At 41.5% G+C, this 23,495-nt stretch overlaps 1 protein-coding gene across 1 annotated transcript; it reads right to left on the reverse strand.

The window, feature by feature from the left end:
- Positions 1–876: 876 nt before the first annotated feature.
- Positions 877–23,021, reverse strand: LOC139710460 (uncharacterized). The gene is made up of 15 exons (XM_071622375.1): positions 22,774–23,021; positions 17,753–17,832; positions 17,126–17,180; positions 15,770–15,879; positions 15,111–15,214; positions 14,437–14,530; positions 12,605–13,778; positions 11,465–11,570; positions 10,615–10,706; positions 9,512–9,786; positions 8,373–8,904; positions 7,187–7,433; positions 6,785–6,974; positions 4,678–4,935; positions 877–930 (listed from the first exon to the last, which is right to left on the reverse strand). Exons 1-15 carry the CDS (start codon positions 22,886–22,888, stop codon positions 877–879), a joined length of 3,486 nt encoding a protein of 1,161 aa, XP_071478476.1. The 5' UTR covers positions 22,889–23,021.
- Between the last annotated feature and the right edge of the window lie 474 nt (positions 23,022–23,495).

Consider the following 23,495-nt stretch of genomic DNA (forward strand, 5'->3'; position numbering starts at 1 on the left):
CACTGATTAAGGTTCTGAAGATTTAAAAACAAATCTTATAAATAGTAAGACTATTCTGAGGTGTATTCCTATATTTGCAGCACAGATTTAACCATCATTTAATTCACTGCAATGTGACAACTATGCTTTCAGCATTACCCAATGCTCTGTACCTCTATCCATCCCACTCTCATCAATTTGGACATACACACACAAAAAAAGCATAATAAAACTGCAAGATATGACAGGTCATAATTGAGACAGGACAGATAAAAACTGACACGCACACCCCACAGCCATGGAGGAGATGGATGCGGTGACTCAAACGGGGTTCCGGAGAATGCAGGGGAGCTCAAGTGCCCCGCCCAACTTCATCTCCCAGAGCAGAGGGCAATAGCAATGATATGATTGTGAGGCTCGCATGCTCCACTTGCTCCACCGTTCTCCACCGTTCTGTCATTTTGGTACAGGTCATCATCGCTGAGCCAGCATGATGAGCTAAGCACGTCATTGTCTTCTAGAAAGATTGTGCAGTGTGCGCTCTCTTATTTTCGGCGCATCGCTGCCAACAAAGCCACTTCCTTGAGGGCCGACGCGACTAGGAAATGAACAAACTAACGAGGAAATGCTGTCGTGGGATTAAGACTGCTTCCATGTCTCACCTCCTCCAGTTTAGACCCCCGCCTCTCCGGAGCCGCTGGGAAGGAGATGAAGAGGTGTTTAGGAGGCGGGGCAGAGGCGATCTCTAGGATGCTCCACGCTGGTCGTAGCCAGAACCGATTCTCCTTGGATATACTTTGGCAACGAATCCAGTCTGGGCTCTACCTTGATTGAGAGAGGTGAAGTATTCCCCCCTGATGAGATGCAGGGGAGCATTGGAAGAAATAGGACGCCATCCTAGGTCTTATCCTTGGCACTGGTAGGCGGTCTCCGCTCCGACCGGCTGGTGTTCTGTGCAGGTTAGACAAAGACAGAAGCAACAAACTCGTTTCAGCAAAAGGCCTCTCCTACACAGGGCACACAGTGAGATACAGTGAAATACAATTTTTTTCTGCATCATCTCTCTGCTCTACATGTTGTTAATACTGCCTACCATGCAATGGTAGTTACCCTTGATTGCAGAGTTGTCAAGAATTGTAAAGTTACCATTATAGTTTAATGCAATGGGGCCATGAAAAACTAAAAGCAATTGGTCCATAAAGAATATCAAAGATTAATTCCAGTTGTGAGCAGCAATCACCTTCACTCCTCACAGTTCAGACTCGCTATTCAAATAATATTTTGCTATCCCTCAAATGATTTATATATGATTATATCTATAAATCTCACTTGATGCTACATATCCTGTATGAATATACCAGCTGATCAAGTCAATCTGCTGGCTTCTCCTCATACTTGTGTTCTTGTACTTTCTGTAATCTCCTTCAAATCCTTTTAAGATCATTTTAGATTCCTACAAAATGACAGAACCTTTTTATGCCAATACTTCTGTCACAAAAAACAACCAAAACAAACACATATAAAAAACCAACATTCATGCGCTGAAAATAGATCCTCAAACCTATCAAAACAAGCTGATAGAACTGATTAGAGCTTTTGATACAGGATTAGGTAACTATACTCCAGATACGGACAATGGTACAGGGTGTATCCCTTTGCCACAGCAACTAAAAAATAGTTAATTTTGATAATCTGGGTCAATCCACATTTCATACACAAAGACAGCATGGGTGTTTTAACAAAGGGGCCTTGCTGCCCAGTCAGCTACACTTGTAATCCCTGTGTACAACAGGCTTACAATGCCAACCTCAAACTAAATGAACAGAATGTCGGCTAGCATGCAAAACACAGCAGGCATAACTGAAGGAGAGACATGCCAATTTCTTACAAACACACATGGCATATGACAGCCTATTCAAAAATGTACATGCCTTGCAAACCTGCAAGCAAGAAAACAACAGACAGTATGACAAATCACATACAAAAATGAAGTCAAATACTACTATGTATTGTGTGCATATCGATTTGAAGCATTTACGACAAAACCCTGATATGGCAGAAATGCACAAGTGCATAACCATGATGGACGCCTCTATGAGCTTAAGTTTGAAATGCCACTTAATGGACACCTTAAACTGCTGTTAGAAAAAAAAAAGTCTTCATATGACACAGAAAGTGACAGACATTACTGAGGCTCCTTAAAAAGACTAGAAGAAAATATGACTTTTCATATGGGACAGTGCATCACAAAACCAACAAAAAATTGCATCCCTTGATTTTATGTGAGGACTTAAAAAAGATGAAATGGCTCAACCAAGACAATCTTGGGTTTTTCATATTTTCTGAAAGAGCTATTCTTCTACATTACTCCAAAGTTTGGGATCATAAAGTGAATGAGAAAGTGTGTGTTTACCAGTTTTTTCTACACCCCATTTTTTTTTTGTAAAGTAGTGAGATCAGGTATGTCTTAGAGACCCCTTTTCATTTCTTGGAAATCCTTTGTGCACACACTCTTCACTTTCAGCTCTAATAACTTTTGAAAAGATAATGCTACTGCTTTGAAAGTTGGCATCAATCACGGACAGAATATGTTAATAGAGCATGCTAAATTTCAGCTTAATCTGATTATCCCTCCATTGTTGCTGCTCCTGTGGTTTACATCTTGCTTTTTGTCCCATTCATCGCACAGCTAGTATGGTTTGGTAAAGATTAAGCGCTTGAATAGACCCTGTACTTCAGAGCCTCTTTTCTCAGTTCACACTTTTCCACAGTGCGTGCTTTCTGTCCAATATTCAGATAGGTTAGGAGAGTCCATTTGAATTGAGTTTCATAAATCATTTTAAGCTTAAGAGTCTGCTCTTTCAGAATCTGCCCTTAACTAAAAATCCATGTCCCGCGACTTTCTGTTGGTTTTGTGATGCAGGGTCACATATGTTCACACATGATCCGAGTCGGCTGTTGGATGCTGATTCTGAGAGCCAACTGATCAATGTCTGAATTAAAACATCACCGTGATTATATTTTTTTGTCCCCATAACATAAACTAAGGTGGCATGTCAATGATGGAATATAATCCTGATGTACAATGCACACTGGCCTGTTTGCCATAAAAATCTTACGGATAAATTGAAAATCTCTTGGAATTTTTAGTTTGTCCATGAGGGTTTAGATATGACCACACACTTTCTATATAGGCGATAGGCACAATTTCACATAATTCAGGACATGGAATTACGCACATTGCATAAATATATAACTCCATGGAAAGCAGATATTTGGTGCTCCAGAATGAATCCTTAGTCACAATTAAATGGTCTACCAATTTTATCCAAATATCTTCCTCAAATACTATCCTATTTATATAGTCATTAAATCATTGAACTTCTTGAAGTATCAATCTCTCATCTGCTAAATTCTTCTGGACAGCAGTGTTCATTTCTCAGTAAATTTGGACTGGGAGTTGCATTGTAGCCTTTCCTCTTTGATGCAAAACCCAAAGAAAAATGGAAGTGACCTTGTTCAGGTGACACATTCGATGTGACTACCTGTGTATCAATAAAGCTATGCTTAACACTAGCACTGGTCTGACAATCCCTGGTCAGTAAAAATCACTGTCGAGCCAGTAATTTTTCAGGAATAGCCAAATTAAGTGATCCAACATGACCAGTCAAAAATGAAAACAAAAATAGCATTGTCGGGGCAAGTCGAAAAAGAGAACATGGCCAGTAAATTTTAGGGTTCAGACCAGTAAAAAATGGAAAAGCTGGGTATCTACTGGTCTGACACAGACAGGTCGGACCAGTAGAAAAAATGGGTTAGTATTCAACCCTGAATAAAGTCTACCACTTTGGAAACAGAAAGAAAGAAATGCTCCCCACAGATCTCGAAAACCGTAAAGGGACAATGTGATACTGCAATATATTTCCTAACATGTCAACATTTGTTCCACAGAGAAGGGCTACATCCACGTCATTCAAACTCACATTATCTGTATAATGGATAGTGAACATGAAAACCATTTAAATGTTTACACTGCCAGCACATTTGCATCCTGCAATTCACTGTGGATTGAAATCCAAAGCCGGGAGACATGCACACCCTTATATTGCTCGGATCATTTTTTTCAATTCTCAGTCCTTAGTCCTTGAGAGAAGGAGGTAGCAGACAGAGTACCAGGGGAATTAATTGCATGCCTCGCTTACATAACATTAATTACCAGGTAACACATACTCCATAAACATGCTCCAAGAGTGCACTGAAGAGGTTAATACTCCAGACCAACTGACTACGAACATGACAACCAATGAATATAACTCCATAGACATGCTTTCACATGGGACATACGACATGGGGTTGATATGCACCTTTCACATGCAAAAATAAATAGATGGATGAATGAATAAATATATAGCATCACAAATAATCAATCATGCTTTCTTTTTCAAGGCACACCTAGTGTGGAACAGCACTGGTAGGTTCTTGGATGCAAGTGAATGACATTCAGAGATGACAACACCCTTGAAATGTGAACACAGCTTTGCAGACATTCAAGCTGGTCACATGACACGATGGAATGTAACATCACCATGCATACAGAGCAGCCACAGTGGCACGGGTGTGTACTACTAAAAAAATATGAGAATTTAAAAAAACAACAACAACAATACCACCACATTTCCCAGCCAGCTAACAGCTAACCTTTGATGAGAGAGGGGCCTGGCCACGCACCATGTCACCGTTTGGAGGGCCGGCGCTGGAGGGGGCCCCAGAGTTCATTGGAGGAGGGGGAGGACCGGACGAGGGGTTGTTTGCTGCATGGCGCTGGCTACTTCCTCCCCCTCCTCCCCCACCTCCTCCTCCTCCTCCTCCCCCGCTATGGTGGTGGTGATGGTGGTGGTGGTGATGCTGCGCTTGGGAAGAGGACTGCATCATCTGATAAATGAGATGCTGCTGCTCCTGTCAACACACACAATGGACCAATGTCAAATTCCGCCCCCCTCTTATAAAGTCCTTGCCCCTTCACCAAGCTCCCTACACAACAAGACTATCTCCACATGCCTATAACCCGTTGAGGCTGATTTTACAACACGCATTTCCCACAGACACTTGCCTGAGTATACTTGCGACTGGTCCTCAACAGGTTACACATCGTATATTTTAACACACATCTAGCAAAACAGTAATGCTACTAATATTCCTTCCAACTCTAATACAAAACTCTTATTACTTGATCACCCTACAATATGTCTAAAGCAAAACACTCTCAACTAAAGGGAATTTGACATTTAACAGGATCGATACAATACTCACAATCCATATTACGGCAGGAAATGGATTATCAGATTGTTTTGAAACTTAAATAAGATTGGGTCTTACACAGAAACAGGTTTGGTGATACTTAAAGTAGCAGCTCATTTATGATATTCATGGACATAAAAACTTCACATCGGTCTTCAGTTTTGCTGTTCTTCTCAACGAAAGTAGATTCATTTTTATTTCAGCAGGTTCTCATGGCCATCCTAAAATTGACATCGCAAGTCGGGCACACGCTACTAAGGTGATGGTGCACTCTGCAAGGTACACCTCTTTGGAATTTCTAAGGAATTTCCAAGAAAAGACCACTGTTATTCTTAATCCGGTCAAGCCCAGCATTTTGAGATATCTGACAATGGGGAGTGTCCTCCTTTTAAGGGCAATGGCCACGTGCACAATCCTCACTAAGGCTCACAGACTACATCGCAGTTTGCCTTCGCTCGGGAATGACTGGCCCGAGTGATCATGTTGCAAAACATGCAGTGCCTGGTCACATGACTTCTTATGAGAGTCAAGCTCCCCAGCACAGTTTAGTTGTTACTATACAGATAATGCATTGCTCAGAATGCTATCAAAACAGAGGATCTATTTACACGGACAGAGATGATGCTGCTAAGGAGTACCTATATTTCCTACACCTGAAACTAAGATTCTCTGTCTGAAGGGAATCAACAACAAAAAAAAAACCATCTAGAACATTTACTGCCTATGACTTCAGAACCAAGCAGCATAAACATGCATTTGTGTACTGTATCAACCTACGAAACATTGCTTCAACAAGAAACCTCACATGGCTACATCGTTAGAAGGCATGGCATAGATATCTTGAGCCCTGTAAGTTCATACCTTCCTCCCCACACCAGCTATATTCAAGGCTTGATATAAAGATACGGGAACTATGCCAAAGTCAATGATGGTAGACTTCTTTTAATTTGTCTACAAATGCTCCCACCACAAATAGAACAGAAGTATGACTTCTCTAGTTTGTTTCATTAAAAGATAAAATATCAGTGAGTACGAAGCAAATTCATGTTCACATATCAAAGAATACAGTAAACTGCTGAATCAACTTGTTTTGTTAGTATGACACATACTCAAACATAACAAGAAAGTGTGACTTCCATTGCAGAAGTTTGGTGCAATACACAACAACTTCGCTTCATAAAATTTTGGATAACATATTTCAGCCTTGATCTATCTGTGAACAGATACACTCTTTCTTCAACTCCCTCACTCAACGGATATTAGTCAACATTTATAAGCACAGCGACAAAATTTGCATTTTCAACATACTGCTGTATCGTGAATGTCAAAACACAAATCCTACAACTGCACTGGAACTTTCATTTCCCTCTTGGCATAGGAAATTAATGAGCAGTTGTCACATTTGTCTTGGCTGCATTCAAAACATTTGGCATCTTATGAAAGCACCTCAAGAGTGAGACCTCCCCTGCCTACATCTGGCGTAAAACACAGCCATGGGTGTACTCACTGGTGTAAGGTGTCTGCTGTGCCCGGCTGCCATGTGATGTGGGACTGGGTGCGAGTGGTACATTCCAATGCCGTGCCCCGGTGCCGCCGTTGCACCGCCCACGGCTCCTCCCGAGGAGGCCAGGTCCTTGGCGGGTCCCCTCTCTCCGGGAACCTTCTCCCGACCGATGCCCGGCAACGCATCCCCAGAGCTGTGGCGGGAACGAAAATCACATCTCAGTAATGATCCGGATGGATAATTACCCTAGATAGTGCAGTGTATAGCAACTAAGATAAATGTTTACAGTGAATAACAGATATTAGATTGTATAATTGTGTATTACTGACTTTCTTCCTTTAGCACAACATTGGGGTGTCAAATCGATACAGAATATTTAATCCCTTCGGAAGCAGAGACCCTTACCCATCTGTCAGTCTTGAGGCAGGTGTACCGGCCGTGATGCTACCCGTCGTCGACACCAGCCCTCCGCCGCCCATGCTGGGGGATGACCGCGCCCCTAGCGTTCCCGACCTGCTGGGACCGCTCACCTGTGACTTGGCACCCCCCTGACCGGATGATGGGCGACTCCCCCCGCCCCCACCACCTCCTCCTCCACCCCCTCCTCCTCCTCCACTCTCTCTTCCTTGTCCTCTGCTTGGTGTGGTTCTTCCTGCTTGGGAGCAAAACAGGAAATTCATAAAACAAGATTAAAAAATAGTGACAGACTTGTGATAAAACAAAATAGCAGATCAACAAATTTGCTTCTTTGATGAGCAGTACCTATGTTTGAAATAAGTTGTAATATTTGGCAAAGCACAGTACTAACCTTGATTAATCTTGACTAACCAAGTTATGAAGGAGTTGTAAAAATTCACGCTATTATCAGAGATTTTAGTTCAGAGTAGGTTGATGTACTGTAGGTGTACTAAGAACGAGGTATACAAAGACATTACAAACCATCAATAAATGTGGACACATGCACATACCAAGGTACACACCGACACTCACACACATACACATAGATATAGAGACAGCTGTGGATGAAGGCGTCAAAGCTAAAACATGGTTCTCAGAAAAGCTCAAAATTTCATCTTCCACCATTGCTTGCAATACATCCGAATCTACCAAGAAACTTGCCTGGCTGATGCCATTTGCCAGCATGATGAGTTGTCTTGGACTATTTCGAGAACCAAAGTGTAAACATAATTTCAATTGTAGTAACTTCTATTCCAGAATAGCCCTCCCCATTCAGCATTATGGGACTGCGGAACGTTACATGATGATCGATCATGCCCTTGCAATCATATTTTCCAACAAGCTGAATGTGATTCACTCTAACACAGAAGATCTCTGTGGCCTGATTTGCCAATTATCGATGATCGATCATGAAAATATATGTAGCAACCACGATCGAGGTAAGTTCTGATATTGTGGACTTCCAGCAAAGTTTTCTTGCAAATACTTTGCATTTTCTCACTAACCAACTGAAATTGTATTATTGCAGCATTATCCACAAATTTCTTATGCATACGTGTACATCTTGGAGTGAAAAATACAACAGTTCTGTAGGCATAAGAAAACTATAACTTGGCTTGAAAGGGTTACTCACCCGAGGATGGGGTTGATCTTCCGTGGTTCACACTCATGAGGTGGCTGCTGGGTGAAGACCTCATTCCATGACTTGGCGTGGAATGCAGGTGCTGGGCGCTGGTAGGCAGGGCCGACGCCTCTGGGCCCATGGGGTGCCCGACAAGACCCGCTGCTAACCGGTGACTGGCTCCAGCGGAGAACGCAGCATTGGTGTGCACCCCACTGCCAAGGGAGGGGCTGCTTCCTGTGGTGGTAGTGGTGGTGATGGTGGTGGTCGTGGTCGTGCCGGTAGAGAGAGAGGATATTGATAGCCCCATGGGTGTTGAGTGGTTCAGAGTGACTGGGGTCGAACCGCTGCCGAGCTGGGCCACGTGATTGGTCAAGGTGGGGTGGTGGGGCTGGTTGAGAGACGAACTTGGCGATTGGTTGAGGGCCTGGATGTGGGCGGGGCTTCCCGACAGGCTCAGGGATGACTGGTTTAGGGAATGGTTCAATGACTGGTTCAGTGACTGGTTGAGGCTGTGTGTGCTGCTGTAGCTGCTCATTAAATCCTACAGAAACATTCACAGAAAACAGCTCTTGAAAATGGATACAAATGCATCTCCAGGAAGAGCAAATATTTTGCTACAGGCCTACAGTGACTGTGTATGGACAGGAGATTTTCTTGTGTTTGTTCTTGACTATCTGTTTACAAAACATCACATAATACATTTGATTTTATATCACAGTTTCATATGTGCATCTCATTTCACCACCTTCTGACATGCCCTGAAAATTTTAGCAAAGACAAAATATTAGTATGGTGGGTTTCTTGTAATGTGCTCCTTCAATCAAAGGAATTTATTCAAATTTTTCAACACTATTGGATGGCTTCTGGCCAGATATCAACAAAACAAAACACTTTCTTTACATGTTTTGCTTCAACATAATACATCATGGTTTATCACATCATCTTCCTCAGAGCCCTCACAGAAAAGAAAAGGATGATTACGATTACATTTCTCGTTATATCCTGGTATACAGGACACACATAGGAGCTCTACAATGTGTGCATAGGTCCTAACATCACACTGACAGAGGTGATAAATCAAGTTATGATATCTAATCCGCAAACACTACATGGTATACCACGTCAAAAACCAAGCATACTACACCAACCTGCCCCTGAGCATTGTGCAGCACATTGTTGAAGCGCGGACTGCGCGAGTTTGATGCGCTGCCCACCGAACCGGGGCTGTTGGTATCCCCGCCGGGGCCGGGACCGAGGCCCAGCCCCATGGCGTTGGGCGTGGCGCCCCCCTGGGTGAGGGGCAGGGAGAGACGGGCGTTGACGGCCAGCAGGTGGTCCCGGCGCTGGAGCAGGGTGCTGATGTGCTGCTCCAGCCGTAGGTTCTCCTGACGGAGTTGGTGGAGGCAGGACAGCAGGGAGGCAACTGGGACAGGATAGGACACAACTAAAAGTTTACTCATCAGAAGCTTGCTGTGAAGAATGTCTGAATACTACAAATACTGTAAAACATGTTTTCGCTCCACAAAATTTTTGCGAATTTGAACTGACGGCCTTTTTTGCAGCACGAAATTTCAATGAGTTGCCTCCAACATTCAATATGTATAGTGTAGACAAGAACTTTCGTGTGCATTTTAATTTTGCGAATCTTGGCTCTCGCAAAATTAAAATATACCCAAACATTCCTCGTTTAACAGTAAAACAAACATGCCACAACACAGAGAACTTCCCTCACAGAAGAAATGTTTTTTTGAGTTGCAGAGATCACATCAGGAAAACACAGCACAGATATTTTTTGTGTGTGCATAACTAATGACTATTCCACCATTTTTTCCCCCACAATGTCATGTCATATTATGTACTTTCTGTAAGAACATAATTCTAACATCTCTTACAAAATACTCTGTTCCTTTGTTCAAAAAACAAATCTGTGACTTTTCTTAATTTTGCAGTAAGGTATAAATTTTCTTAGTTTAAGCAGAATTTGTTCTTCAGGCAGGAAGAAAATGAGAACATGAACATGAGACAGACAAACAGCTATAAAATGATATTCTTGGAAATAATTGGTGTGATATAATTCAACCTCTACCTGAATCAACCTAAAGGACAGCATAACATGAAGAGAAATAAAAGGTTTGTGTGGGTGAAATATGGGGTGGATGTTTGTGTGTGTGTGTGTGGGGGGGGGGGGGGGGGGGGGGCGGTGGAAGGAGGGGGAGGGGTAAGGTGGGCTGCTGATTGGGCATATACTCACTGTCCAGGTGGGAAGATTGCTGCATTAAAAACTCTGAACTCTGGTCCCACTGCCGCTCCAACAATTGCTCCATGGTCGCTGGCATTGAGGGCCTGCACAGTTTGAAGACAGGAAGATAGGAATTATGTACATTTGTAGTAAGGTCACTTAAACATTCTTAACCTAGGTATTCTTCATGCTTATCAGGGCCTACATTGTTTTCATAATCTTGCAGTTGAATTCAACAACATGCTGTTAATGTTCACGAGAGAAGACTCAGTCATTGTTTTTTAAAGAGTCTGGTTATTGCTACAAATTGTGAGACAATTACAAAGGGTTCACATATTTAGATGATTCTTTTACAGTAGTCTCTCACTTCATTAATGAGATTTTGTATGCCTTCACTGAAATTTGTACATTAATATGTATACAAAGAGAATATTGACAAATTCTCACTCATGAAATATCAGCCACATAAACCCATATAAATCATTCCTCGTCAGGTCATAATGCTTGCGGAGAGACACTTCACAATATCCACAATTTTCCTTTTATAGTTTCATTGCAAAGCAAATCAATCAAGATTTTTTACATAAGCAAAGCACCAAATATTCCAAAGAAGAGTCAACTTCAAAGACATTCTTCCTTCACATCCTCTCCTATCCCATTCCTGGCATTCGGTGCCTTCAGAGTTGAGGTGAAAAAATCATAACATCAAGAGACATTAATACAGAAGTCTATGAAACTGAAATATGAAGTCTAACAGAGACCACAAAAAGGGTGGAGGTATTACAAAGACTTGCAAGTCTGTGCGAATGGTTTGTACATGTATATCTCTAAGAATGGTGTAAAAATGGAGTGTGGTGCTCACCCTGACGAAGACTGCTGGCTCTGCCTGACAGACCCAGGTCTTGGGGGACCGATGAGTAGACCACTCTGGCCAGCTGTGCTGAAGACATCGTGAATCGCCAGCTCATCTAGAAGAAGCACAAATGGGGAGGTTTACTTAAAGGGATGGCATAGTTTTGGTTGAGACCTAATTCCAGGTTTCTAACACTTTTAGGTAAGATAATGAGAAACCTCTTATGAAATATGAAAGATCATGTAATTCCATGAAGAATTCAACGTTTATTTGGTGAAAATTGGTTTTGAAATGGCTGAGATATCCAAAACAGAGCGATTCAAACAAAGTGTGGGACCCACCTTTTATAACTCTCGCTTTGTTTTACTTTGTTTTTGGATGTTTCAGTCATTCCAAACCCGATTTTCATCAAATAAACCTTGAATTCCTCTTAAAATGGTATGCTCTGTACAATTTCATAAGTGTTTTCTTGGTATCTCGCAAAAAGTTAAAAGCCCAATTCTCATCTCCATCAATACTGTACCATCCCTTTAAAGATCTGCAGCGAACTGAAGGTTATAAACTTTGAAATGGACAGCAAGTAAGGCAACACTCTCTCCTAAAACATCACTAGTAGTTTGTGAAATACTATGGCATCCTACACTATTTCCGACCAGCATATCATATAGAACAATTACCACCATTCATGTTTTGTTGATTTGTTTCTCTTTTCATAATATCATACAGTACAGACTGCTTCCAACTCTTACATCAATATAAACTTAATAGGGCTGCAACACACAATACAGTAGCTGTTAAAAGGAAGAGTGGCACCAAACTAATTTCAAAACACTTGAACTGCACATGCAGCATGAAAATGGAGCTTTGAGTACCTTCAGGTAAAAACTGACTATGACAGCCACCAACAATGACATCTTACGTTTTGTACTTGATGCCAAGTAATTCCTGTTATTACTACTACTTTTAAAGAAATATTTTACACAATAAGGTCCTTATTCTCTGTAATAACCATTTTAAATTAAAAACCATTGGAAGCAGAGGCAAGATATCATGACATCAAAAAGAAATCTGGGTACATTGAAGTCATTCTGCATCATAAAAATGAAGATTGCGCTATAATAACCACTAGTGAGACGGCAAGTGGCTTACCTGGATTTGTGGACGAGTTATTTGAGTTGCCCGACCCATCAGCACCAAGAGAGGGCGCCAATCCCTGAGACATCACTCCACGCTGACCGAAGGAATAGAGACTAACCTCGCGCGTCAGCGGGCTGGCCAGTGCGGCACCGCTGCTGGACCGCCGGCGCTTCTTGCTCCCGTAGTCCTCGTCGCCGTTGTGGTCCCTGCGGCTCCGCGAGTTCATCTTGCTCTCTTTGTTCTGTCTCCTGTGCTTCTTCTTTTCGTGCTTCTCGCTCCCGCTGCCGAGGATCATCTGCTTGTCCTTGCGGTCCTCCTCCACGGCTTTTTTCGTATCCTCACCCTTGATGTCTGGGGGTGGCGAGGTGGACGGCGAACCCACCTTCTCCACATCCACCGGTGTATTGCCACTGCCCGTCGCGCCTGATGCTGAACTGTTGCTGACCGGCGTCACGCGGTCGGGATCGACGACCATGGCTTCTGGCTCTGCCACTGGCGGCAGATCCTTGACCATGACGGTTTCCGTGATGACCATCGGCGTCGTGGACACCGACGACGGAGTTGGGGTGCGGGAGGGCTCCCGCGAAGCCGCCTTCCTCCCCTTCCCGCTTTTGGCATTGCTTGGAACATTCTCCACCGAGGGGGCCGGGGATTGCGTTCCCTCCTCGGTCACAGAGTTGTGTTCCCCACCCTCGCTACTACACTCCTCCTCCGGTGCAGCAGCGTTGCTCCCCGCCCCTGCCACCGTTTCAACACTACCACTTTTTCCTGAGCCGCCTTTTTTACTCTTCTGTCCATTTCCAGAAGTCACTGTATTTCTCCTGAATTTCAGGATGAGTGAGCTGTCCCCACCACCAGCATTACTCGTTGTCTCCTCTGATATTGCCGTCGAGGGGACAATCATGGTTTCCGTGAAGTTTGCATTGGTGAATTTTGCACTGTGTCCGGAGGACAAGTTGCCGACCGTGGTTTGTGCTCCACTGTCATTACTGTCTTTGGCATTATAAACAGGGCACACCTCAAATGTTCGAACCTTCTTCTCAGACTTGGTACGGTGCCTCTCCTTCAGGTCTGCTTTGGTTTTGTCCGAGGGCCTGTCGGCTTGCCCTTTCTCCTTCTCTGGAGTGCTGTAGTTGCTTCCAAATGGCCTGAAAGGAGGGATTGTCTTGATGTCTTTATCCTTCTTCTAGAGAAAAATGGGAAAATCAACACATAAAAGAAAAGACATGAAAATGATTAAATACTGTTGATAAAACTGCAAAACATCAGAAAAAACAATTTTTTTTTCAGAATTATTTGCGATTATATTAACAATTCTTTGCATATCGTGAAATACTGTTTGTTTTTTCTCGGAACTTTTTTCATTGGTTTTCAAATAACACTTTTGCACATACTTCTCTGTGACACACTGTTCTTGTGTTTGTTTTTTTCCTTTCTTTCTTTTTGGTTAAGCTGGTGTTTCTGCTGAGAGGTATCACAGAGTGATCCTCACACCTCTCAGCTCCCACCCCCACCCCCATCCCGTATCTCTATTCCCCATCACACCTGCAAGTACTCATCCCTGAACTGCTCCATGTCAAATTGTGGTACTTCTTGTATGGGCTCTTGGATGTCTGGCGAACTCACAAACTATTACTTAAACACCGTTGTAATGTCAATTAGGTTAGTAATAAAACACATCACCCTCCCAATCCCAAACATGCATACAGGCACACTTACATGTACACACACAGACCCTCCCAAACATGCACATACACGCGCACACACATATAGGCATCAAGAAACATCAACTATTCAGGCAATGCCACCATCAAACACAACTTGAAAGAGAAGGCTTTTCTCACCAGCTTCTGGTAGTGGTAGTTGCAGTAGCCGGTGTACTTGACATTGTCATTGTGCTGGCCGGCTTCTTCGCACAGAAGCCCCTCTTGCTGAGCACTGCAAGAACGGTTAGAATGAGAGTAATTTGACGAGTATAACAATCTCACTGGCCACATTTCGCAACATCCAGTTTGATCAACCACAACAAGTCCTAGTACTGTATGTGTTAAGTCCTCAGAAAATTACACTGTACAAGTTGTGTCACATGCTTTAATATCACACGGGCTGGTCAAATGTCAGTCAACAATAGGATAAAACATGATTGTATGATTGTGGAAGTTTTTTTAATGTTTTGTTACGGGCAAAGAATTTTGTTATACCCATGCATTCTCACAAAATAGTTCATGTAAACTAATGGCAAAGAATACCTCATCAAATACCTACCTTTTGCATTATCATTAGAACACATTTTTGTATGCAATGCCGTAGTAAAAACCTCATGATAGATACAGTAATTTGGAACAAGTGACAGATTTGGACTGAGCAGATACAAATTGGTACTTCTCAAAATAATTTTCTTGATGTATGCACCATCAAGTAGTCTGTAGCATCTCCCCTTTTGTAATTTATATCTCATCGTCACCCAAAGGTTTTCTTTAAATAAAATGGTCAACTGCAGGACGGGGTGGGGTCTCACCATGTGACGTGGAAAGACTGTCGACAGCCATTGCGATTGCAAGTCATGCAGCAGCCAGACGTTGCCTTCGATTCTCTTCCCTTCGTTTCACAGAGGAAGCATGACTGGACATGAAAAGGGGTCGTTTGTTTGTTTTTGTGTAAGGGATGGGAGATGAAGAGAGATCAGATTTACAAGACTTTTCAAAATATTGATAGAAAATGGTAAACAAGCAGACTAAAACCAGAAAGAAAGAAATGTTATGTTTCCTGAATATCCATGACATTAACGTTTCCTTAATAAGTAATGCAACTGATTTGTATAATAATCAACTGTATCATTTCTGCAATCACATATTGTACGAAGACGAAATCCCTTTACTTACAAGTACAAGTATAACCATCTAAATTCAGAACTTTTTATTTGGTCATTCATTTTAGTGAAGTTCACAATTATCTACATTCAAGACTACACACAATCTCAGTCCAAGTACAGATTCCACTGCAAACAAACAAAATATCAAGCACACTACTTCAGGGTCATTCGTCCAGAATCAGGACATTCAGTTACAATGAAAAGGGGGTTCATCTCATGATGATCTCACTATGACACTAATAGAATGAAAAAATAGTGTAAGAATTGATCAGAAAAAAAAAATCAGTTTCTATCAACATTGGTACCTTATTGTATCTCTCGTGGGGTACCATATTCAGCAAAATGGGTTCCATCGTGGAGACGTTTCCAAAGCACACCTCAGGTATATACAGTGCACAAACCACATGAGCCCAACCTGAAAGGAATCATACAAAGATTAATGAATATAACACAATGCATTAATCATTAAAGCACACCCACAGCCTACAGCAACAGAGAATTTACTAGGTGATAAAACTAGGATTGATTATTATACTTTTTGATATTTACACTTTATATCCTGGCTCTGCAACAATGTACAGTACTACTAGGATTGCAAACAAAACTAGACAACCAAACAAACACAGAGTAGACAAGACTTGATATAATTCCAACCCGCTGTAATCTAACCATCATTATTGAATGCTTTATGCTTCATCTCAGCATCTTACACATCATGACCTAGGACAGGCATTAAAGTCTCAAAGCTGATACTGTACAAAAGAAAAACAACATTCGAAATATATCATGATCTACAGCGTATATGCAACCCAACCTCCCTTTCTGCTTTAGATCATGTCATCAAAACATTATGAACTTCCGAAAACATGAAACAAAACCCAAATAAACACAGAAAATGAGAATTCTCTTGGCAAATCTTCATTACTTTTGAAAGAAGAATATCATCCTCGGCAACCCCATTAAAAACAAAACAAAAAAATACAAACAAGGAACCAAAAGTAATTCTCTGGTGTTCCCATAACAAATGCCCAGATTACCATCTAGTCATGTTTGGCATTGAAAGACAGATCGCTGGACTATCTGTCTTACATAAACAATGTCAGGTCACTTGATAACAAAAATAAGCAAGACAGTTGGATCTGGCTCAAAAGCCGATATCCATGCTCTACCTTGAAGCAAGGATGAGCACCAGTCGCATGTACAAATATGTACGTACAGCCAGTGTACGCTGTACATGTATGCACACTGTATGCAAGACACAATGCTAGCTGCCTACACTTACAAGTTGTAGCACTTCCAAAAGCAGTGTATTTATAAACAAAATTCAGCTGCATGGAATGATATGCCAACAGAGTCGCACCACTGTCTTCTTCAATATTTTTCTTTATCAGAAAGACATCAATGTATTTGGAGTAACTTTCATGGCTTTCTCATCACCTCACAGAACAAAAGTCTCCACAATAATGTGGCTCATCTACTAATAACAAAAAAGTTTAACATTTTCTTATGAATGCAAATCCAATCCTTCAGTCTCTTAAATTGGGCCGTCTGTTTGATTGGGTAGTAATATGCTATAACCAACACTACGACATTTAGTGCAGAGTATTGTTCTATTCATCTATCAAATTATCAAGTAGAAAAAAATTGTCATCTCCGCTTACCTCCATTGTCTGTCCTCTTTAATGCACCTTCCCTCTGTGGACATAGTTCGCATCTCTGGAGATGAAGGTGGGGGGGGGGGAGGCAAGGGCATGAAAAGAGAAGAGTTGTGGGTAATGTTCAATTGTCCCTTACCTACAGTTACTGACAGCAAGGTACAGTGTAATCATCTCAGAAACAAGGAATACTGTTTGGGGGACAATTGGGGAGCAGACTGATATGTGTACAGTGTACTTTGCTAAACAAGCAACCAAGCAACCACTGTAGTACAATGTACATACAGTGTATAGTACAACACACATTATATTCAACTGCACTCGTGGCCAATTTGATTTCTGTTTTTTCTACTATCGATCAACGAGTGCCAAAATTTGATGTTTTATCTTGCAAGAAATCATCCATGCATGAATGACATAATACAGTGAAAGGGGGATAGTGAAAGAAATCAAAACTTCCTAGTTAGAAATACAAAAAATAAGAAGAAGAAGAATAAGAAGAAGAGGAAGAAGATAGATAGACAGACATTATGATAGATAGACAGACATTATACACTTTTCTTTAGAAAATTTCTACTTTTCCCCTTTTTTAATGGAAACTTACAGAGAACAATTCGAGGCAAAACAACTTACCACACGGGCTGCTCTTTCCTGAGATTCACATTTACGGCAAAACCAAGGCCCTGTCGGCACTGATACAATGCCATAGCATGCTGTGAATCCAAAACAAAAAAACAAATTTAATTATGAAATACAAACATAACTTTTTCAACTTTATTACATCTATAAAATATTCCTGTAACAGGTTACTGTACATTATATTTATCAAGAGTTCTGAGCAATTGCAGGGACCTGTTTCACTAAAGGGATTGAGAACTTACTCAAATTCATCAAATGAAAGGTTCACTTTGTCATAGAAAGTTGGCCTCATATTGTACACATCTTATATCTCATACATATGTCCATAATGTGAGACATCATCCCAAATACATTACCAGTATTTCTTCAGAAAAGCATACAAACATTGAACCTGAAATACAGACAGCTGTATCATCTTCCTAGACTAAATTTCTTGAGCAACTGTAACACACAAATACACCATCACATTGTTCCATATAAGACACTGCTGATTAATGGAACTTTGTGAAGGCGTATTGTTATGTTATTGTGTGTATTTTCAACCAACACCAATTACCCGTGTGAAACTCTGCTATTAATCATAGGGAGGGGTGGGGTTGGGGAAGAGGAATTTCACACAGCATCAGTCGTCATTGACATTCTGTCTTTCCTTTTTATTTAATTTTTTTTTTTGGGGTAAAACTACAAGTACATGTAGGTCAATATATGCACAATGTTTAACCTGAATTGTTTCAATGCAGTGGTGCACTTTTTAACGGAAATGTGGGGCCACTTTGGCATACACTAAATGTGTACCTGTACAATGCTATGTAACAAAGCACTCATGATACTGTGACATCTCTAGACTACAGTGTACCCTCTGTTCCACGACATTCAGTTGGGTACTGTTAGTTCTGAAGAAGCTATCAAATCATTCAAGGGAACCTGTGGATTTGGAATGAAAGATTCTCCTACACTGTGGCTATCAGACTACAGCTGCAGAATGATTCTACAAGGAATACTACGTGTACACTACTCTGCCTTTGAAACTTTTTGACACCTACAATACAGATGCAGCAGGGCTGCACACTAACCATTTTTTCCTACATTTGTACTGGTGCGACTTGTCCCTGTCGGACCAGAAGAAACCTACAGTGTAGATGTGGTATGTAGTTTTCCATTTTGTACTGGTCCAAACCTACAATTTGCTGGTTCTTCAAATTCAAGAAGTTCTTCATGGAGTTGATTAATGCCAATTACAAATGTAATACAGTGCTCAATTACAAATGTAATAGAGTGCTCATTTACATTGATATACTGCAGGGCAATTTGCCAATCAGTTGCGATGAAAGATTTACCGGTCCCGATCCTTCTTTTGACTTGCCCTGACAATGATATTACCCCTTTTTTAAACTGGTCATGACACTGATGTCAGACCAGATTTTTTGGCAATTCCTGAAAAGTTACTGGCAGTGATTTTCACTGGTCTGGGAACGCCAGACCAGTGCCAGCGTTATTAAAGGGGATGGCTAGTAACTGATCAGTGGGAATCAGTGGGAATGCTGGGGAATGATTGTTCCAATCCTTGTGGGATTCATTTAAGAGTACCGTACATTATATATCTATTGTTGTGTGAAAATTATTTGCTTCAGAATGGTCTCACATTCAAGTAATGTGCAGTTTAATGTTTTCAGGTAATAGCATGCTTGTACTGTACAGTGACGGGGCGATCGTTAACTGGCCGTTAACGATCGCCCAGTCACTGTACCCATAGGCATGCTAACCTGGAAACTTTAAATTGCACATTACATGTACTTGAACTGTTGCCTACAGTTGTACAAGAACAATGATAATTCTACAAAAATTTGACTTGCGTAGAACTCTAGTCAGCTGATACTGGGGGTTTGTTTTGGGGTTTTTTTTCAGGTTTTTTTTTTTCTGTACATGGACAGTATTATTACTACAGGACCAGAGTTCATGCTATGATGTGGAAGTTTACAGTAGGTTAAAGGGTGTGTACAGTTCTGGTCAAGACTAGGATTTAGCTTTTAACGTTTTCCAAGATATTCAGAAACCACTCTATTAGATGTCAAAGAGCATGCAATTCTAAGGGGTATCAAAAGTTTATATGATGAAAATCGGTTTTGAAATGGCTGAGATATCCAAAAACAAGGTGAAACAAAGAGATCCTAATAAAGTTGTGGCCTGTCTCCTTTTATTATTATCACTTTTTTGGATATATATCTACAGAGCTCCAGCCATTTAAAAACCAATTTTCATCAAATAAACTTTGAATCCTTCTTAAAATTACATGCTCTTTCAAATTTCATAAGAGGTTTCTCATTATCTCACTTAGGAATGTTCAAAACATAAATCCCTCACCTCAACCAGTACTGTACAGTCCCTTTAACTCCAGTTGCATCCTACATTTCCAGTTTGCACCTATATTTGTAATCATACACCTTCCCAAGACAGAGAACAGGTAGAAAACATGCCTAGAGTTTAGAGTTCGGTGAAACATCCTAAACAAAGACTTGCTTGAGCATTGAGCATCATGGCGTTTACTTTAAATTTCTTTTCCAACCATCAGTCTTTAGAGGCATGCAGCTAAATTTACCTATACTGTCAAAGTGGACATTTCCTTGCATGTTTTTCATTCTGTGGAATCAAGACATCAACTACTGGAACATATGGCAAATATATTCGCCCACTTTTACTTTTGCAGTAGTTTCTCGTTGCACGAAATGCACAAAAATTTCAACACCGCAAAAATTTCCTACAGCAATTGGTTTTTATAATAAAAGTTAGTCTAAAAATTTTGAAAATGCCTACATGTACCACAGAAAAATTTGGGAAGTTTGTCATGTGACTTCTGCACATTTCCTGTTCACCTCTCAAAATGTTGACAACTTTGACAATGAAAGCAAGAGAGAGAACAAGTGTACTAAATTGTAGCTAAGTGGAGGGAGAAAATCTACAAGTGGAGAATACAAGGAATCTGACAATCCCATGTAAATTAACAAAGATTTGCATAACCTTCCCATAGTTACAACTACATGTAACATAGTAACAGAACAACAGAGGAAGAGACTTTCTTAGAGTGTGTGCAGAGTAGAGGTACACCTACGATCTGTTGGAATAAACACAAAAACAAATGCATGTGATCAGGAACGGACTAGTCGCGGTGCATGTGTAGAATACACTGTACAATGTACCTACAGCTGCACATGTACAACTACAAGTACAACTGAAAGTTTTTTCTGTTGTGTCAAACCTGTGCAAACCGAACTGCATGTCAGCTTTTGGATTACCGTACCCTTAAACCCTTCACGCAGTTAATGTTGCAAAATTTCAGTTGTTATTCCCCGGGTGCAAAATTGTGCAAAGTTTTGTTGCAGAGTCAGTGGGAATGAGCACTACATGTAAGTTATAGATCCCATGCCATGGTGTTAATTTTGCAAAGTTTCACTCACAAAATTTCGCAGTGAGAATGGCCCTCCTGTTACACTGTGATTCTGTGTGTAACTGTTAGTGTTGTTTCTGTTGTGGTATGTGTAACGTTACATGATTGAACATAATCTGATGTTGATACAGCCAAAATGTAAAACTTAAAAATAAGTTATAGCACAGCACATACTGTACTTCAGTACTAACCCCGGGACGCTCCGTATACACAGTTACACACTGTGGGAGCGTCCTGAGTCAATAGAGTGCTATATCGGTAAGCTTGAAAAACATACACAGTCTGTCACAGATTTTCGCACCTCCGTAGGTTTCGAATATCACGAGGAAAAACGTACTTTTATAGTATACATAAGATTCTTATCTAATTAATACCCTTCGTTCACCTTGTTCTTGTTCACATTGGTCCAATGATCTTGAAAAAACGTTTTTTTCACGGCCATATACGGGTCCGTAGTCCTAGCTCCCCATCCCATTCACCATTTTCGAAATCAGTATGCAGTACACTGCGCACGTAAATATTCATGTGCTGGCAAAGTCGCAATGCGTTTAGCCTTCTGACAAGGCGTGCGCGCGCGCACCCACCCAGAAAGCAACGCAATATACAGCGAGAGGGTTTGCCAACAGTATGATAAGGCCTTGCCACAAAGCTACACGACTTGATGGCCAGCGCATGCGCACAAATCTCAAATCCATTTACTGTATAAGATGTAGTTCTCCCGAGTTCCTCTCGACCGAGTCGCATTTAACTCATCAAACCGAGCAGAAAGGGACTATTACCAGAACCAAAAGTTGAACGCAGTCAGTCTTCAACATTACATCTTCACCTGTAAGTCTTCATATTGCGGAATTTTTGCGATTTCATATTGATTTTTAGGCGCTATACTTCGCCTGTCATGATCATGTCTGCTACAATGCGCAGCCCCAACACTGCGTGTTGGGGCTGGTCGCAGTTACTTCAGTACATACTAGACAACAGTCTAACGTTACAGGTCACAGTGTACAGCAGTGTGTACAATTTGTAACTACATTGTACTACAAATGTAGCCTGTAGGGTCTACGTAAGACAATGTGCTAAGCTAACTCTCTGCTAGATAGAGCACAGACCCCCCTTCAACCCACGTCACCTGCACCACCACCACCAGGAGGCAGCCTGACTCAGGCAAAACAGTTTCAGACAGACACCCAGGCCCAGGCAAGAATTTGTTCTAACTCAACAAACTGTTCAAACTTCATATCAATTTTGAAACAGCAGTCTAAACGGACTGAGCTGAGTTAACTTGAGAGATTACACTTTGAGGACATGTGATGTGTGATGTCTTCAGCCAACACTAAACAGTAATATTCCATTGAAACAGTTGCCTACAGTACTTCACAATGTTGTTCTCATCATGAGAGTGAGACTGGCCCTTTATGCAGTCTTTGAATCTCTGTGTCTACACACCACCAGGGTCCCATACACAAACATTCGTATCAGTCACACACCAGTCACACTTGTAAGTTGTATCGCGTCGGTCATGCATGTATTGAAGCTTCCAGTACGTGAGCGTGCGAAACCAATGGGAATCACCTACCTTGGTGTACAGCAACATTACAACCATGTCCGTCGCAGTAAACTAGCGGGTTTTCAGTCCATCCGCGCTCGTCGCCACAAACGCAGCAACCACCAACCATCTCCTTCATTTTCATCTGTTAGACGGGGCAGAATATGGAGGACAGACCAGTATAGGCCTGGCTACCCTTCAGGCCCCTGTAACTTCATAATTTGATGCCTTCTTTCGACTTCAAGCTCAGGGATTTTCCTATTTTGTGCTTGCGCCACTCACTTCGCATGCGCAATGGCCTAGAATTGCATGATGGGATAGAAATTCAACGCCGCCAGGGAAGCGGGGTCAATGAACTTTGTACAACTGCAACATCCGCACGCTCGATCCTGGGAATGAGCTCGCGATCTTGAAAGTCGCCGAGTGTTGTTGAACTTGCTCGCCATAATCTTTGAAAAGAAAAAAATACTTTGACTAAACATGCATGCGAATATGACACCAACACTGACATCATTTCAACCTCAGGGCATCACAGGAAGACAGTGAAAGGAGAACTTTCCAAACACAAAGCCACGGTTCTTCCGGCGATCATAAAGTTGTTTTGTGTGTTACTTAATAGTTTGGAGCATGGACCATGTATATGTTTGGAGCAGAGCTTTATCTCCTCTCTGTTAGATTTTGTGCCGTTACAGTCTTCTTCATTTCTCCCTTCTCCTCTTTTAAACAGCCTCGTCGACAACCTCCCTCCTGAC

This window comes from Diadema antillarum, unplaced genomic scaffold (assembly GCF_040938485.1).
Source record: "Diadema antillarum isolate AM-2024a unplaced genomic scaffold, OU_Dant_1.0 seq00001534_RagTag, whole genome shotgun sequence".
NCBI lineage: Eukaryota > Metazoa > Echinodermata > Echinoidea > Diadematoida > Diadematidae > Diadema > Diadema antillarum.

What these genes read in the sequence shown, in the direction of transcription:
- LOC139710460 (XM_071622375.1), bottom strand. Translation starts at nt 22,888, where the DNA reads ATGAAAATGAAGGAGATGGTTGGTGGTTGCTGCGTTTGTGGCGACGAG. An exon ending in TGCACAATGCTCAGGGGCAG is followed by an intron (nt 8,905 to 9,511) that starts GTTGGTGTAGTA and finishes ATGTTTCTGTAG; the next exon opens with GATTTAATGAGCAGCTACAG. An exon ending in GCCTCAAGACTGACAGATGG is followed by an intron (nt 6,975 to 7,186) that starts GTAAGGGTCTCT and finishes TTCCCGCCACAG; the next exon opens with CTCTGGGGATGCGTTGCCGG.